Source organism: Lissotriton helveticus, chromosome 1_1 (assembly GCF_964261635.1).
Source record: "Lissotriton helveticus chromosome 1_1, aLisHel1.1, whole genome shotgun sequence".
In the NCBI taxonomy this organism is placed as follows: domain Eukaryota; kingdom Metazoa; phylum Chordata; class Amphibia; order Caudata; family Salamandridae; genus Lissotriton; species Lissotriton helveticus.
In genome coordinates this window covers 1,895,465,982-1,895,484,907 of record NC_136057.1, presented here as the reverse complement: position 1 = coordinate 1,895,484,907, position 18,926 = coordinate 1,895,465,982, and the positions used below count along the sequence as shown (strand labels likewise).

At 40.9% G+C, this 18,926-nt stretch overlaps 1 protein-coding gene across 7 annotated transcripts in view; it reads left to right on the top strand.

The window, feature by feature from the left end:
• The window catches only part of PRG4 (proteoglycan 4), a 415,676-nt gene that overhangs the window by 357,946 nt on the left and 38,804 nt on the right, over nt 1-18,926 (top strand). For all 7 annotated transcript variants that reach the window (XM_078642714.1, XM_078642681.1, XM_078642696.1 and 4 more), the window contains 3 exons: nt 5,440-5,517; nt 5,601-5,740; nt 6,887-7,043. In XM_078642714.1, coding sequence (XP_078498840.1) covers nt 5,440-5,517; nt 5,601-5,740; nt 6,887-7,043 — 375 coding nt within the window. The remainder of the gene's footprint in view (nt 1-5,439; nt 5,518-5,600; nt 5,741-6,886; nt 7,044-18,926) is intronic.

Genomic DNA, 18,926 nt, shown 5'->3' with positions numbered 1-18,926 from the left:
TTCTCCCATAGGACGGAATTGACTGATTTCTTGTGAAAATTGTTTTATGTTGAGTTGGATTGTATGAAACCCTAAGAAACTGCATTATTTACAAAAACTGATTTACTTACCTTTTCTCTAGGAAATGTCCCAGTGTGATATCTAAGCATATCACACTAGGTAGAGAAAGTAACTTATGACGTAATCTGAAAAGTAACAGACACAGTAAACTGAAAAGTAGTTCTGTTTTATGAACACATGACTTACCAGTAATCAATCCAATTGCATTCAACTGCATTCAAACTGTATTTAACTGCATTATTCTTGCATATATTATTATACTTACCTGTACCAGGACTGGCTTGGTTCCAGAAAATAAAAAGACAACACAATAATATGTTCATACAAACAAATTGGTCTGAGTTCAGTCTTTGAGTGTGTGACATAATTTCTTGCCTGAGTGTGTACAATAAATGCTTAACACTACCCTCTGATAAAGCCTTACTGCTCACCCATTCTACCACAAATAGAAAGTAAGGTGTTATCTAATTTTACCTCTGCCTACCTTTGGGGATCCACTGGACTCTGTGCACAATATATCTTACTTTGGTATATTATATAGAGAGCCAGCTTCCTACAATACAGTTCTAATAGCCAGGACAGCTAATGGTTTGCAGCGTTTACTGGATGTTTTTTGAAACTTTATGAGTCACGATCTAAGTTCGATTCAATCAAAAACTGAAAATCATGGTTTATGGGGCGAGAAGAAAAGAGAACCCTTATTTTATGGTGAATAGGGACAGAGTACGTGCCGTCCCTACATTTTCCTACTTGGGGGTCCTTTCTGATAAACATCTTTCATGGAGACCGTTGAAGATCAGTAGAGCAGGGCCCTTCTCTAAAGCGGTGGAGGCTGTCTTTAACTTTGCCAATAGACTCGGACAGGAGCCAGCTAAGGAATTCATAGCTGTTTACAAGGCCAAGTGCTGTGTAGTGGCATCTTATGGGACAGGGGTGTGGGGTAATGGGGCCCAAGAGGAATTGGAAACCGTAGAGAATGTCTTCCTTAAAATGTTATTGTCTAGCTCCATTAGCACTAGCTCCTTTACTTGCCACCTGGAGATGGGGTTGCCCTATCTTGAAGATGTTATAAAAATGCAACCGTTGCTATTGTGGCTTCACATCTGGACAAGGGAGCAGACAGTTTTTAACAGGTCTGTCCTTACGGTTTGCAACTGGCTCAATGCCTGTATATTCCTTGATTAAAGTACATCTATCACACCTCCAAGAGTTTGGAGCTTGACAAATGTTTCAGGTTCCCGGGAAGCCTCAAAGCACGTTTTGCCACAACACTGAAAGGCGCATTTTTAGCATGCTATGACCACCATAGAGCGCAGAGTAAGGCTAATAAGGAAAGAGTACAACCATACATTGAGATTCCGACTTATCCTGGCCTGGCTTCATACCTAATGTGGGTGGAGAACTAGCATCATAGGATTTTATAGGTCAGGCTCAGGTTTGGTATGGTCCATTTGCTTGTGGACTTCCCCAATATTTTAAGAACATACATGCTTGTCCCTGTGATAGCCATTCTGAGCAAAGTACTCTGCATTTTATGTTTTTTTGCAAATTTTAGGTCTCTTTGACAAGTTTCTATATTTTACCATTTTCAAAACTAGTGAACATTCGGTTTACTAGAGCAGTTTATATTTATTTACAGTCACTGCTGAATCCCCGGATCACTTATCTCACCACAGTTTATATACAAAGGGCCATTAGGCAGCGGACTGCTATTGTCGTTTCATAAATATGACCTTTGCATACTTTTATGGATACCTGGTCAGGGTCTCGCGCGCATGTCATTTTAAGATGTGACGCAATGTTTTATTATGTTGTGTGTTTTTTTTATGTGTTGTTGTTATGATCCCGCTTTTAATATTTGTGTTTTGTGCGGCTTGCCCCAAATCAAGTGGAGAACAACTATAATAATTTATACTGGGCACTTAATAGCCATCAGAGACTAGTTTAAGGCCCTCGAAATCTGCAACTAACTTAGACCTGTCAGATAGCATACCGGTCCCTTTTTCTGCCAATTTTTAAGACTTTCCCTGAGGTATTTGTTGTTTTGGTTTTGTATCTTAGCAGGAAGGTTCCTTTTTGGTTTCAGATCTCTTATGCTTGAAGTTAATATTATTCAATTAAATGACCTTGATTTGTTTTTTTTTAACTGTTTAGTATCCATTTTAGGTACTTTTGTATTTCAATTGTGCACTTTTTATGGTTCAATGAACCAAAATTAAGTTATTTTTGATTAATAATATGCATCTGACATTGACTCTAATAAATCAATATTTATTAATGTTTAGATATATATCCAGTCAAATTCAAAAGGAAAGGACACAAATGTAATTAAACTTTACTTAAAAAACATAAAACTTCACTATACAAGCAGAGAAGATTTGGAAAAACAAAGAGAAAAACATTAAAAAAATTTATACTGATTCTTTGGATAACGCAGGTGAGCCTTTATAAGCATCATTTACCTAAGCTGTTTCCATACAGTTCCACAGTAAATAAAACTCTGACATAAATCACCTATATCATGACGGAAATTCTGGTTTCTGTTATGTAAATCTGGTGAGCAATATGATTGTACACTTGTTTTACTACTGACAGCAACAACCATATCCATGCTACGGAAATTCTAGGTAGATTTCCTGGAGTACTCCAAGAGAAGGACTAAAAAAATCATTGTAGTTTACAAAGTTGTTATTGGTGCTAATGGGTCATGTGCTGGTTAGTTTTTGCCTGGGATTAGGAAGATGGAGTACTAAGGGGTGATGCTGGTTAGGCTTCACCATGCAATATTCTCACAATACCCCAAAGATGGTCCTTGGATTCACAATATTAAATCCTTAGCTCAGTCCTATTAGAGTGACAAAGCGCATTCAGGCTTTACTAGAGGAACATGTGTTAAGCATTTCAGAGTACCAACATGGACGATAAGTAATTGACATGACTCGAAAGAATCCAACACCAATTTTAGAAATAAAGAAGATTTGTATATAAATGTAGACACCAAATCGAAGTTAATCGGATAAGTATATCTGAAGTTATAGGTTTTCAAAGCAAAATTAAATCATTGTGAAACAGTACTTGGAAAACGTTATTATTGCGGTCTATGGAAAAAGGCACTAGTGACAATTGGTCACTTGCAGGTCGAGTTGTGTGGAACCCAAGGAGGGTAAAGGTGATGCGAGTCCCAGGATCAAGCCACAACAGTCAGTTTGATTTTACCTGGCACGAGAAGCCTAGTTGCAGAGTTGTTCTGGCTGTCCTTGGTGCTGAAGCAGGAGCTGCAGGGAAGCTGGTTTTACCGCTTACACAGTGCTGGTGGGAAACAGGATGCAAAAAGTTGACAATGTAGCCACTGCTGACATCGGATGAAGGTTTTGTGGAGTTTCCTTGAGGTGCAGCGTTGAGTTAAGGTGATGGTTGGTGGATTGGCGATCAACATGTCTTGGCAAAAGTAGGCTCAGCAGGAAGTTATTTCAACACCTAGATGTGCGTGGGAAAATGATAGCTGCCTGAAACTTGTCGGAGGTCAGCACTACATTTCCCACACTGCATTGACCATCTACTTCTAGGTGACCCCTCGAAGGGTCTGATGGCCAGTGATTCTTTGGTCCTGGGATGTTGTTTTTACCTGCGGTGTGCAGGGGGCTAGTGCCACTAATCCTGGGGAATCTGGAGTTGCCTTGGACTCTCAACGTGGTCCCTCTGGCCTTTGTTGCAAGTCAGATCAGAAGCTGAATTGATGTTCTGGTATCACGGGCGGCCATTAAATCCTAGATTTTGGGGCATTAATGGTGTGGGTTCAAGTGGCCAATGGGCTACTCTCCCCAGCGGTTAAACAGCCATGAGGTGGGTCACCTTTTATTACCAGAACCCTTAATTCTATCACTTTTAAAAGTGGTAGATTTCTTCCTCAGCTGTACAGACCAGGTAGCCCACCCTAGAGGTGTGGCTACCCTTCTGAGGGTGTACAACTTCAGAGTACCTAATTCCCCACCTGCCTGGTGCAAATGTGCCTGGGGGCAGGGGAAAAGCAGTTTCCTCCTTTGGAAGGCAGCCTGGCTGCATATTACAGATGGTGAAAGCTTTGAAGCTCACCGCCTTGATGTTCTACTACACTAGCCATTGTCAGGGAAGGTAGTGTGACCTCCTTCCCATTCAGGCCATTGTTTCCGACTCCTGAGAGAGGTCACACCTCTTGGCAGGGGGTCAGATTCCTGTCTTGGCTGCAGCATCTGCAGGATGGTAGCCAGAGCACAGAAAAGGCTGGAGCAACATGGTGGGCAACCTTTAACCACATCGACGCTGATGACGAGCTCAGCTCGTCATGAGGTACACCTCTCGTACGCTCATGACGATGAACCGCGGGTTTTTTAAAACTTCAGAGCACAGCGGGAAAATGCGCCGCACCGATGCAGTTAAGGTAGCCACCTGGGTGCATACCACATTATCCTTGACACGAGATTCCTGTCAGGGGTGATGAAGCACATCGTTTGATAGCAAACATTACATTTTTCAACTGTACCATAATGGAGTTGCCAACCTCGGGTTTGCACGGGTACCAGCCCACGTTATCTTATTGACACCCTATCACTTATATTAGCCTTTAATGGCAAAGACCACTATAGAAATATATAAGCTTGCACTTACATGTCCACACCTTTAATATAATTCACCCTGCAAAAGCTAGCTCTGCCTTTTCTTTGTTTAGACAACAGTTGTAACTCTGCTCACTGACACAGCCTTTACATTGCCTTCTGGGTCTGCTTCTAGGACTTTGAGCATCACAACCCAACTGTAACAGGGTGTGACAGTACAGTGACTGTTACTTTCCTGTTACAAGTTATGTTGCAACTACACTCCATAGTGAAAATCAGAAACAGATTTTTCATATGTATATTGCAAACGTCTATGAAATGTAACACATATGAATAAGGGTGATGGCTAAAACGAACACATTTTTGAACTCGTTGTATTTTTAACACTGCTTATGTGTACGACACAGCCTGAATTTACTCACTGCTTTACACAGATCCACCTAAACTTCTATTTCTCTGACCCATGGACACAATATCTGATTAAAATGTTTCATAAGCATAGCTTTCCTTTTAGAGTTGGATACACAACTGTGTGACTATACATTACATGAAATAAAATACCCTCTGCCATACTCTAAAAGATAATGAAAGCCACCATGACCTTTTAAAGGAACACAGTCTTAATGTTCACGGAAAACCTCAGTGGTTTGCAATCGCCATTTAAGGTACTGCAGAGCAAATATATACATCACGACTCACTCACTGAGGATACAGGGAATGCATTGGGTGGAACTCCGTGTACTCTACATTACTACTGAAAACAGTGTTCTCTCTGTTCTTATTTTAGAGGAGATGAACCTGTGTAATGGCCGCCCAGTTGATGGAATGACTACTTTACACAACGGATCATTGGTCGCATTTCGAGGTGGGTTTTTTGGAGGCGATCCGTTTCTTACACCACTTGTAAAGATGTAACATCATTGAGCATATTTTTTTTGGGAATTCTAGGTCCTTACTTCTGGATGTTAAACCAGTTTGGGAGAGGGTTGGGAAATCCTCGTAGGATCACAGACGTATGGGGCATCCCCTCTCCAATTGATACCGTCTTCACGAGGTGTAACTGTGATGGCAAGACCTTCTTCTTTAAGGTAAGCAGCCAATCCATAGTTCTTCTTTAGGAATTTACTGGTAGTATGCATTAACTCTGTCAGGTCTGGAAGATGAACCTTGATAGCTTCATCCTTGAGGCATACTTCCCTATAGTGAGAGATTTTGTAAGAAGTAGGAGAAGTTTAATTGTCACTTCCTTCAAATCTGAGAAACAGACCGTAAGTATACTGGGTCACATCACAACCATCTTTTGCCTCTCAACTTGCACAATGATGGCAAAGTAGATGGGCCAAAGGAGATGAAGAGAGAAGTGCTTTGCTTTAAATAGCCCGTTATATTTCCCAATATGTGGGTGCCCATGCTATGATTTTTGTCTTATGTGGCACAGTGGTGCTTAGTAGTATAAGAATCTCTGCTTTTCCCCATGCATATATCCATGTTTACGTAATGTCCAATTTTGTAGCTAAAGCGTGATTCTAAAGTGCAGAGTCAAAGAAGCCAAAGGCGTAGGTCCCACAATGGGTTGGTCTAGAGAATACATTTTAGACAATGAGGTAGGATGCTTGTTGCATTGTTGACAAAGACAGAAAATATACTGAGAGTAAAACTAGGGGAGTACGAAATTTGTATCAATTGCTTTAACTTAATTATGCAAAATGTTGGGTAAATTTAACAAAATGACATGTGCTCCTTACTGCAAGCTTTGACACAAGGACGCATTTTGCTCTTAAAAAAGGCACAAAAAAAAAACACAATTGCTCCCTACATTCTGTTAGTTTGTATTGTTCCCATGCTATAATTTTGCTGTGAACTGCGGAGTAAATACGCAATATGGCATTGTGGAATAATTTCAGGAATTTTGGGTAACACGTTTAATATAAAACTCCCAAAATGACATTAATTAAGCTGGCATAATTTAAATTTCCACCGGGCCTAGGCAAAACCAGCAATGAGTGACAATATAAAATGACATGGTGGTAGATACAGCTGTGCTATCATTACTTATCTGCATATGGTTAAAACTCTCTCTTATTCAACTAGAGTACCAGTTCTTTGAATATCCTACACTGTTGTTTAAACTGATTTTGTGGGAAAAGGGTGCTTGAAAAGATAAAATCCATGTTGCTGAACTATATGCCTTTTGTGAGATAGACCTGTGTCTAATAGTGGCTTTATCTACTCAGGACTCTTCATACTGGAGATTTACCAATGATGTAATGGATCGAGGATACCCCAAACTCATCTCTACGGGCTTTGGTGGCCTTAGCGGTAAAACGACTGCCGTCCTCTCTGTGGCTTCATACAAGAAAAGGGTGGAATCTGTATACTTCTTCAAACATGGTAGGCTTGCCACTTTGGAAATATTGGTTGTTTGTACAGCAGTAGAATATATTTCATTTCAGAGAGGAGTTTTTTTGATAAGACAAAGGAATGAAGTTAAAGCCCAATTTCTGAAATCCAAAGTAAATTGCAAAATCTTTTTTTAGGAATCATGTCTACTTTGGACCTGATTTAAAGTTTGGTGGACAGTACTCCGTCCATCTGGGTATCAGAGGACATTTTGTCTGTCACTCTGATGGACAACTGTCTGCCAAATCTAGAGCTCACCACTGGCTCTGTGATTCGCTCTGTACCTTGACTGGAAATGCTGTAATGGCGGTTTCACCCTAGGTCTAAAATGTTTGTGAGAGACATGAAAAAAGGACATCACACCATCCTACCGAAATAGGGAAAGCAGTGAAATGACCTTCCACCGATGCCCCCTACTCTGTTGGGTGGTCAGGGAAGCTTTCCATTGAAAGAAGCAATTAATCAGAGTAAAGGTGGTGGTCCTCCTGCCCCTACATAGAGTGTGCAGACCGTCATTTTGGCAGACAGGGTACTCTGTTGCATTTCTGAAGTAGTCCCCTGTTTGCCAACATCTAAATATGATCCTTAATTCTTGTACTGCCCTCCCAAATTCAATGCAAGTGGCATGATTTGAAGTTGCGTTGAATTGGGAATTCCTTTAAATCTTTGAGGAAGTACTAACTGAAGAGGAGATTCTATACAAGAAATGTAAGCAATTATTTACAACAGGCAATCAATCTTTATTCGATCGCAATCATGATCATAAAAGAAACAATCAAAAAACATAGAAGCAAAACAGATAAAAACTTTGCATCCCATCATAGAATTGAATTAATATCCCACCCTTGCCAGATATCCATAAAGTATTAGTGTGCAGAAGGTCAAATTTATTAGACAGCAATAACAGTCCTCTGCCTAATGGCCCTTTGAATATAAACTACGGTAAGAAAAGAAATCTGTGATTTTGGCAGTGACTGTAAGTAGGTAAAAGCTGCTTTCGTATACCAAATATTGGCTTGTTTTAAAAAAGGTAAAAGATAATCTTCTCAGGGAGACATAAAATTTAAACAAAAACATAAACTGCAAAGTACTTAGCACAAAACACCGTCACAGGGACAAGCAGGTAGATTCTTGCAATAAGGGCCCTGAGCAGGGAAGGCCACAAGAAAGTGAACTGTACCAACAAAAACCGTTGATGCTGATTTCCCACCCACATTAGGTATGAATCCAGGCTAGGGTTCGCTGGAATCTCTGCATGTGCTTGGATGCTTTGCTTATTAGCCTGCCTCTGCAGTCTAGGATCCTCATAATAAGCTAAAAATGTAGTCTCCAGTGTGGCGGCAAAACGTGCTTTGAGACTACTCGGAGTTCCTAAAAAATCGTCAAGCTCCAAACTCTGGGAGATCTGAGAGATGTAGTGTGCCAAGGAATGTACAGACAATGATCCAATTGCAAATCGTCAATAAGAATAGCCCAATTAAAAACGGTCTGCTCCCTTGTCCTGATTCAAAGCACAATAGCAGCAGTTGCATTTTTATAATATCTTCAATAAGGCTTAATCCCAGCTCCAAGTGACAAGTAAAAATGCTAGCGCTGATGGTGACAGACAGTAACCTTTTGAGGAAGCCGTTCTCTACAATTCCCAATCCCCCTTGGTCACCAATGCCCCAAACCCTTGTCCCCATAAGATGCAACCATGCAGCGCTTGACCTTGTGAACAGCTGAGTTCCTTGCCTGGCTTCTGTCCCAGTCTACTAGTAAAGTTAAAAACAGCCTCTGCCTTTTATAAAAGGCTGCAGCTCTACTGGTCTTCAAAGGTCTCCATGCAAGATGTTTATCAAAATATGTTTATCAAAAAGGACTCATAAGTAAGATAATGTGGGGAGGGCACATACTCTGTCACCATTTACTATAAAGTAAACACAACAAGCTAATAGACGGAGTGCTGAAACTTTTCAATCACTCACCCCTAGTCACAGATCTGGGTTTAATCCATCATTCTTTTGCTCACTATGCCACCCCAGTTCGGACCCAGCCATATGGAAATCAATCTTGACCCTGTTCTTCATGGGAACAGTCCAGCCCGAACTGCCAGGCCAGGTCCCTCCTGGACCTGAAACAAGCATCCTGCGACCGGTTTCTGGGTATTACTCCATATCAACCAGGCTAGCTTGAATCCAGTGGCACATTGAGCAAGGGACCCACATCTAGGCATACCCTTTGCCACTTATGGCGAACATAGCAAACACAACAAGATAATGGATAGAGTGCTGAAACTTTTCTACCACTCACCCACAGTCACAGATCTGTGTTTAATCCATTGTTCTTTTGCTCACTATGTCACCCCAGTTCGTACCCACCATATGCAAATCAGTCTTGACCCTGTTACTCATGGGAAAAGTCCAGCCCGAACACCAGGCCAGGGACTCCCTGGACTGGACACAAGCATCTTGAGACTGGTTTCTGAGTGTAACCCCTCATTATCCAGGCTACTAGAATCCAGTGGCACAGTGAGCAAGGGAACCACATCTGGGCATATCCATGGGCACTTAGGGTGAACATAGCAAACACAACAAGATGATGGAAGGAGTACTTAAACTTTTCAACAACTCACCCCTAGTGACAGATATGGGTTTAATCCATTGTTTTTTTGCTCACTATGCCACCCCATGCCTCATGGTAACAGTACAGCCCGAACTGTCAGGTCAGGTCTTTCCTGGACCGGAATTAAGCACCCTGGGACTGGTTTCGGGGTACTACCCCTCATCAGCCAGGCTAGCTTGAATCCACTGGCACAGTGAGCTAGGGACCCACGTCTGGGCATACTCTTGCCCACTTAGGGCGAACATAGCAAACACTTAGCTGCCATCTCCTTAAACAGAGATCAGTGTCAATTCTTTCCATGTTGGAAAATCTGGTCCTTGTGAAATTTACTCGGTGGATTATTTTTAGTTGGATTCATTGGAATCCCGCCTGTATGATTACCTCACGAGAGTAGAGCCAAGCCGCTCCCTAGTCATTGTCTTCTAGCCTGCCAAGGTCTTTCTCCCACTTACCCTTAAGGCTGTCTAGTGAATGGAGGTGGTTATGTATGAGTGGAGTGTAGTCTCGACACTAGTTGGTCAAAGGGGCCCCTAGAACTCTGTATTACAATGGTGTCTCATCTGACACCTCCAGTAGCAGCTCCACGTGTCTTTAAAGGAGATATCGTAGTTGCCGACACTGGAGGTATTGGCTCCCTGTCTGCTCATATTGTTCCTGTAATTCGGGGGTATTATCTTGCTTCCTTACCCGGTGTCGCCCTCAAGAATGTTCTTTCTTTCTACTGCTTACATTCTCTGATTACTTTCTATCTCAGGAAGACATCTCCCACTATTATCACAAAACCCTGAATGAACAATTGACCTTGATGTACTTCCTTTCCTCAGAGTGACCCTTTTTCTTTTCATAACTTCTATTTCTGAGGGTAGCCTTGTTGCAGTCACATGCCTGCCTTAATCATTCTTACTGTAATTCTGCAATTGGCTGATACCTAATTTCATAGATTACCACCTCTAGTCTTCAAAACCCTACACCTGTAATCTAACATTACCTAATCCCCGACAGACTATCAATCTCACCAACCATTCACTTGAAACCTCATAGCTGTCACTGATTACGCCTACCTGATAATATATCACAAAGTATATGAAGTAAATGCATGCAAGTTTTCTTGAGAATTCATTAATGGCAGTAACCAACATTAACCACTAACCTTGGATATCGGAGTAGTGTGCTGCTCCCCCTAAAGTGCTTCAAGGCCTTGTCAGGGGTAGAAAGCGCAAAATAAATACAATACAAATGCAAAATGGTGTGGTCATGAAAGGATTAATCACATAGAAATGTTAGTGATTTCTGTACTGTTATGTAGCACGAGACACCCACGGTATTGAAAATGTAAAATATACTTTAATCCCATTGGCTGAGGAAACCTTTTTTTCTTTTCAGCCAATGGGGTACTGCGGGAACTAGGATAGTACTGTGGTACCTTGCGATCTGGTTGGGCAGTGGCACCATCTCAGCAAAATATTATGGTGGCCATTACAGGATCTGGGACATGTCCTAATAAAAGGTTTTAAAAAACCACAAAAACACAATGGAGCAAGGTCATCCTGACCCCCTCTGCGTTTATGGTGGAATCCCAGAGATATCCCCTGAGATAAAGGCAAATATTAATAATCAGGCAGCAGGCAGGTACCCAGAAAAAAAAGGAATATGACAATGTGGGTTGGGTATGCATGATCAAAGGCAATGCACAGTGAGGATTGTCCGCATGCGGGGGGCTGACTGCAGGGCCAGGCCAAAAGCAATGCAATGAAGCCATCTTCTGCTGCATAATTCCAAAGCCTATGCACTGCAGACCTTGGCTGTATGCGAAATGTTGGCCATTGGTCGAATTTAGAATATGAAAAAAAAGACAAATTCACAGAAAAAACACAAATGTTTGTGTGACGTTATAGTATCTAAGACCTTAAGATACGTTAAAAGACAAAACCAGAAAAAGCCTGAAAAACGTAGGTTAAAATGACATTATAGTTATGTGTTGGAATGAGACATGAGCCAACTTATGCACTGTTTAAGACCTCACATATTACATCACTTAGGACATGTTAACATTTTAAAAAGAAAAGGGACGAGAATGTGCATTTGAGGAGGGAGGGGCGCATGGCCTGGCCGAATGTCATGCCTAGTAGATAACCCATGATGCACTTGCTGCGAACAATGCATAGCAGGGGCTGGGTGTTTGGCCTGGCTAAAGGTCCAACTATCAATTTAGGTTGTTTTATCACTCTTGTCTTTTGAAAGCGTATAGAACACTGTAATAATCATTGAATAATCTCATTAGAAATATCATCAATATTGGTCTTTAAATATAATCTGTAATTTCAACAATGTCATTTAACGTGTTATGAGTAAAGTAATATACCAGGTTATAAGTAGTGAGTAATATGAGTGCAAGTTATAGTAAGCTGACTAAACTGACTATTTCAGTAGTTTTTGGGTTTAACATTAGCTCGTGTCTCATTCCAACACCTAACTATAAGATCACTTAAACCTTTAATTTTTACAGTGGAAAGAAAACATATATAGATATATATATATATATTCACTATGTGACATCAGCAGTGGATTGCGGGTGCGCGAAATATAGTTAGTACAACTAACTATATAGGAGCAATTTCAATGGTTTTGTATGAGTGAAATGTCCAGCTAACTATAACACCCCTAAAACTTATAGTTCTTTGAGTGAATTTTAAAGGTTTTTTTTAAATGCTAATTCCTAACTATAGAAGGCCTGAAACCTATGTTTTTTTCAGTGAATTTCAAATGTTTTTTAAATGCTAATTCCGAACTATATAAGGCCTGAAACCTATGTTTTTTTCAGGGAATTTCAAAGTTTTTTTTAATGCTAATTCCTAACTATATAAGACCTGAAACCTATGTTTTTTTCAGTGAATTTGCAAGGTTTTTTAAATGCTAATTCCTAACTATATAAGGCCTGAAACCTATGTTTTTTTCAGTGAATTTCAAAGTTTTTTTTAATGCTAATTGCTAACTATATAAGACCTGAAAGCCCACCAGGAATCTCCAGTATGCGCCAGGGGACTGCATTGCAGTGAGGTGTAATGAAGCCACACCCCTTTTTACACCTCTCTGCAACGCAGCCCCCGTGCATGTTTGAAGAGGGGGAACTAATTCCCCTTGCATACTGGGGGCCCCTGGGGGCCAACTAGCCCACCTGGAACCTCCAGTATGCGCCAGGGGGCTGCATTGCAGAGGTGTAATGAGGCTATGCCCCTTTGTTACACCTCTCTGCAACGCAGCCCCCTGGCGCGTTTGCAGAGGGGGAACTAATTCACCTTGCATACTGGGGGTCCCTGGGGGCCAACTAGCCCACCAGGAGCCTCCAGTATGCGCCAGGGGGCTGCATTGCAGAGAGGTGTAATGAGGCCACACCCTTTTTTACACCTCTCTGAAACGCAGCCCCCGTGCATGTTTGAAGAGGGGGAACTAATTCCCCTTGCATACTGGGGGTCCCTGGGGGCCAACTAGCCCACCTGGAACCTCCAGTATGCGCCAGGAGGCTGCATTGCACAGAGGTGTAATGAGGCTATGCCCCTTTTTACACCTCTCTGCAACGCAGGCCACTGGTGCGTTTGCAGAGGGGGGACTAATTCCCCTTGCATACTGGGGGTCCCTGGGTCATATGTGCCCAAACGCCGATATTCCGAACGATTGAAAATTACTATTCTTGAGAAACATTTGGATTTGGATTATGTCCTACCTGGAATTTTTGAAAGACTGACTTTGAGGATGCTATAAATTACTCAAGTCTGCCCGAATTGTGCGGGTAAAATTGATACCTAGTCACTTTGAATAAGAATGTACTTACGTCTCGTCTAACATTTGGAAGAAATATCTAGTTATATGACAACAGGATACCGACATAACTTGAAGGAAATAAGAACGCCCTGAAGAAGTTCTGTTGTACAGAACGAAACGCGTCGGCTGGCTGTGGTACATAAACTTAAGGAAAATAAAAGCATTTGAATAAACACCAAGATTCAGCGCTTCAATAAGGACTCTAAGTGATATGATTTGATTGGACTTATTCTGCAAGTGGTGCTGTGCCAAACTTTGGAATATTCTCCACTACTCTCTACTACTCCACTACTCTCTAATACTCACGCTCTACTACTCATTCTCTACTACTCTCTCTCTACTACTCACTCCCTACTACTCACCATCTACTACTCTCTACTACTCTCCCTACTACTCACTATCTACTACTCTCTACTACTCACTCTTTACTACTCTCTCTACTACTCTCTACTACTCACTCTACTATGCTCTCTCTACTATTCTCTCTCTCTGCTACTCTCTCTGCTACTCTCTCTACTACTCTCTACTACTCACTCTCCACTACTCACTCTCTACTACTCTCTCTTTACTACTCTCTACTACTCACTCTCTACTGCTCTCTACTACTTACTCTCTACTACTCACTCTCTACTACTCTCTACTACTCACACTACTACTCTTTACTACTCACTCTCTGCTACTCTCTCTACTGCTCTCTACTACTCACTCTACTCTCTATTACTCACTCTCTACTCTCTACCTCTCTCTACTTCTCTCTCTACTAGTCTCTACCTCTCTCTACATGCACACATATATATATGCACATATATGCATATGCATTTATATATATGTATGTGTATATATATATATACATACATAAACATAAATAATCTGCATATCTATATAAATACAAATATAAATGCATGCATGCATATATATATATATGCATACAGTGAATTTCAAATGTGCCAATTTATAAAAACTCTCTGGATTCCAGCGTCAGCGGCATTTGGAAAGGACTGCATCTGACGAAGGCAAAAGCCGAAACGCGTTATGCCACATCCTTTCATTAAATGGGACTCTTTAATCCCGTTGTGCCCCCTTGTCTACTTGTTATGAGGAGGACAGTTTTTTTGCATTTTAGCGCGTGCCATAAAGCGCAAGGGAGGCCCTTTCGCAAAGTGTCTTGGGGTTATGGCAATTATCCCAGACCGCCTCGCACCTCAAGGATCAGAGACTCTGCTATTGACAATAGTCGACGAATGCGTCGAGAGACATCACTACTTCATTGATGCTCCAGACCTGCCGCCCAAGGGATTGCGAGGTAGAAAGTGCGGGACTAAGGAATTCCATTGCCCAGAAAATACACGCTGCAACCCTCAAACTGACGACGCTTAGAGCCAGCACTCTAACTAGAAGTACAACAAGCAGCTGGCTCACAGGATTACTCACCGCGAAACCGCAATCCGAACAAACTGCACTCTGGGAGTTGCAGTCCTCCCACCTTCAACCACCAATGAGAATCCTGTTAAATGTCGTTCAGGTGTGCAAACATTCTTCTTCAGATGTGCCAGTATATAAAAACTCTCTGGATTCCAGCGTCAGCGGCATTTGGAAAGGACTGCATCTGACGAAGGCGAAAGCCGAAACGCGTTATGCCACATCCTTTCATTAAATGGAACTCTTTAATCCCGTTGTGCCCTCTTGTCTACTTGTTACGAGGACAGTTTTTCTGCATATATGCATACATATGCATGTTATTTACATGAAAGTTTTAAAAACACTAATAAAAGCAAAGCTAAAAAGCCACCTCATTGCAAACAGAATGGCTTTAACTTAAGAGGGCGAGATCTATTGCATTTTAAATGCTTGTTTACTTTGGTTCCATCAAGAAGGCACTCAGATGTGTCACACATTTGCCATAAATTCTGAATGTTAGCACTCTAGTTGCTCATTAGATCACTGTAGTAAAGCTACTGCCCACCAGGGAAGTCTGCTGCTGATATTCAAAGTGCATGTTTCAGTCTGCATGTCAGAATTTGTTTTAATTAAATGGTTTCAGACTTACCACTTCATTCCAATCAAGATGGCTTCTGGTGTGCCATAATTTTGTCATAAGTAAGACTCTTAGCGCTCTAGTTGTTCTTTAGAACACTCTGGGCCATTCTGTCATTGGGCTATACTTGGGCTACATCTGGGTGATATTTGGGCTACATTTGGGCTCTTTTGTCTCTGGTGGCCATCTTGGGAGACTGCATGTCAGAATTTTTTAACGAAATAGAAGAGGATTTGAGAAGTCACTCAAAATGTGCCCTAATTTTTCTTTCTGCAGCACTAATCATACTTTCTATGGCAAAATATACCCCCTCATTTTTTTCCTTTTTAAATTAAATGTTTTAAGACTTACCACTTTATTCCAATCAAGATGGCTTCAGGTGTGCCATATCTTTGTTATAAGAGGACTGTTAGCGCTCTAGTTGTTCTTTAGAACACTCTGGGAAGCTGCAGTAGAACACAAAGGCATCAACTGACAGTCTCTGTCCTTGTTGGATGTACATGTTTTACTGAGAATGTCAGACTTCATTCTCACATGACTGAAAAAGACAATGTGAATTTACAGAAAATATGCTTTCAGTTTAGCTTATAGATCCCCTTCCAAACCACTGTGGGACAAGCATGAGATAATAGTTTTCTTTCAAACATGATTCATGATATCCCAGCAGAAGGCTTTTTCACTTTGTAAAATAACCTTAGAACACAACACAATTCCTAAAATGAGTATGGTACCATCAACAAATGATTTATAATGTAACTAAAGTCCTAAAACCCTCTATTAACTACAATGCTTTTTAATGAGGTGCTTTCATGTATATTGGTCCCAAGATGGCTGCCAACACTTCTTGGATGAAGTGCTGACAGCCAATCAGATCTCACGCGTACCCCGCGATTTTTAAAATTTGAGTTCTACACGTTTGTTTTTCTGCTTTCCTGTGCCTCAGTCTACCGAGGTACAAGATGGCTGCCAACAATTTCTGTTTTGGAGTGCTGACAGACATTGGCAGCCAATCAGAATGCAGCTCATACTCTGGAAGGTACAGAGTACAGTAAGCTTAGAGTAAGCTTATATAGATATATATGTGTTTTTGAAGTTAATTTTCATAAAAACCGCTGGAGCAATTTTCACCAAATATAGAAAAGGCACTTCTGCGTACCAGTCCCTACAATTTTGCAAAGTTTGGTGTAATTCCATTCAGCGGTTCGGGCTGTAGCCGTGTCTGAACGTCCTATGGAAATGAACATGGGGAAAACACGTTTTGGGACCCCCTTTTTTTCTCAGCGCCCGCTTGACGAATCCCCCCAAAACTTTCATGGAAGGAGCAGAACTGAGCTGGCCAAAATTTTGGAAAATCTCACGCAATTTCCTCAATCGACGCCAAAGTTATTCCTAATAGAATGTTGTGGATTTCCTATGGAAACTAGGTCCTAACTATATATACCTACTGGCTATCGCCAGTAGGTTATATATATATATATATATATATATATATATATATATATATATATATATTCACTGAAAAAACCATAGGTTATAGACCATATATAGTTAAAATTCGCATTTACAAAACCTTGAAAATTCACTGAAAAAACCATAGGTTAGAGACCATATATAGTTAGCTGGACATTTTATTGACATAAAACCAATGAAATTCCATATATAGTTAGTTGCACTAACTATATATCGCGCACCCGCAATCCACTGCTGATGATGTCACATATTACATCATTCATGACATGGTCAGTGACATCACTGATGACATCACTGATGACATCTCAAATGACATCACTGATGACATCTCAAATGACATCACTGATGACATCATCTAGTGTCTGTGTGTTTTTGTAAAGTTTAAATATGTTTTACATATTGAAGAATGAGTGGATGTATGGAAGACTGAGTGTGTGTGTGGCTGGCTGGGAGGTGTGTGACTCTGTGCATATCAATGTGTACTTGTATCAGTGATTGTATAAGAGAGTAAGTATGTGTTAGTATATGTGTGAAAAGTATGGTGTTCTGTGTTTAACTGTATAGATGAGGAAATCGAATTGTGATTGATTCTTCACAGGACTGACTAGGTGTATGAGTGCATATGATAGTGTTGTAATAATGAGTGACTGTATGTATGAGTGATTGTATGGGTGAATGAGTGAATGTGTGTGTAGACGTAGGAATCAGTGAGTGCGTATGTAGTAACTGGTATTGGTGTGTCATGATGTCATCAGTGATGTCATTTGAGATGTCATCAGTGATGTCATTTGAGAAGTCATCAGTGATGTCATCAGTGATGTCACTGAAGTATGGTGTTCTGTGTTTAACTGTATAGATGAGGAAATGGAAGTGTGATTGATTCTTTACAGGACTGACTAGGTGTGTGAGTAACTCCATGGATGAGTGGCAGTGTGTGAGTGTCTGCATAGGTGTATGAGTGCATATGATAGTGTTGTAATAATGAGTGACTGTATGTATGAGTGATTGTATGGGTGAATGAGTGAATGTGTGTGTAGACGTAGGAATCAGTGAGTGCGTATGTAGTAACTGGTATTGGTGTGTCATGTGTCATCAGTGATGTCATTTGAGATGTCATCAGTGATGTCATCAGTGATGTCATTTGAGATGTCATCAGTGATGTCATCAGTGATGTCACTGACCATGTCATGAATGATGTAATATGTGACATCATCAGCAGTGGATTGCGGGTGCGCGATATATAGTTAGTGCAACTAACTATATATGGAATTTCATTGGTTTTATGTCAATAAAATGTCCAGCTAACTATATATGGTCTCTAACCTATGGTTTTTTCAGTGAATTTCAATGGTTTTTTAATAGCAAATATCATAAGCTGTCGAATGTCAAGTACGTGGTAAGTAAAAACATTTTCGTGTTTATGCACACTGATCTGCTTTGAATGCTGCCCCCCTCCTCATTTCTATTAGGAGTACTCTCTCTTTGCAGATAGTGAAGGGTAGTTAACGCAGGCCTTTGCCCCCGTTGTAATCCGTCGTGCCTGCTTCTCTCTCCATTTCATTGATTGTTCTCTTTGGTTCATTCTCTATTTACAAACAAGCACAGAGTCACAATACTCTGTTTAGTCTTTGCAGATAGTGAAAAATCGTGTAAAAAAACAAAAGGAATCGAGCAAAATCAGTAGGCCACTAATGGGATCTCTTTTTGACCTGGCTAAAATAGAAACATTAGGAACAACCTGTTGAAAATAGCAATGTGTATGTACATAAGCGGCGTTCATTTGTGTTCACAGTACCCCTTGTTGATTGTTTGAATCGAGCATTGAATTGTTCGAAGTTGGTTCTCTTAAGGATCTTCTCTGCCTGCAAACGAGGAAGAATAGGAATATTCTCTCTCCCTTTGCAGATAGTGAAAGGTAGGTAACGCAAACCTTTAACATGTCGTGC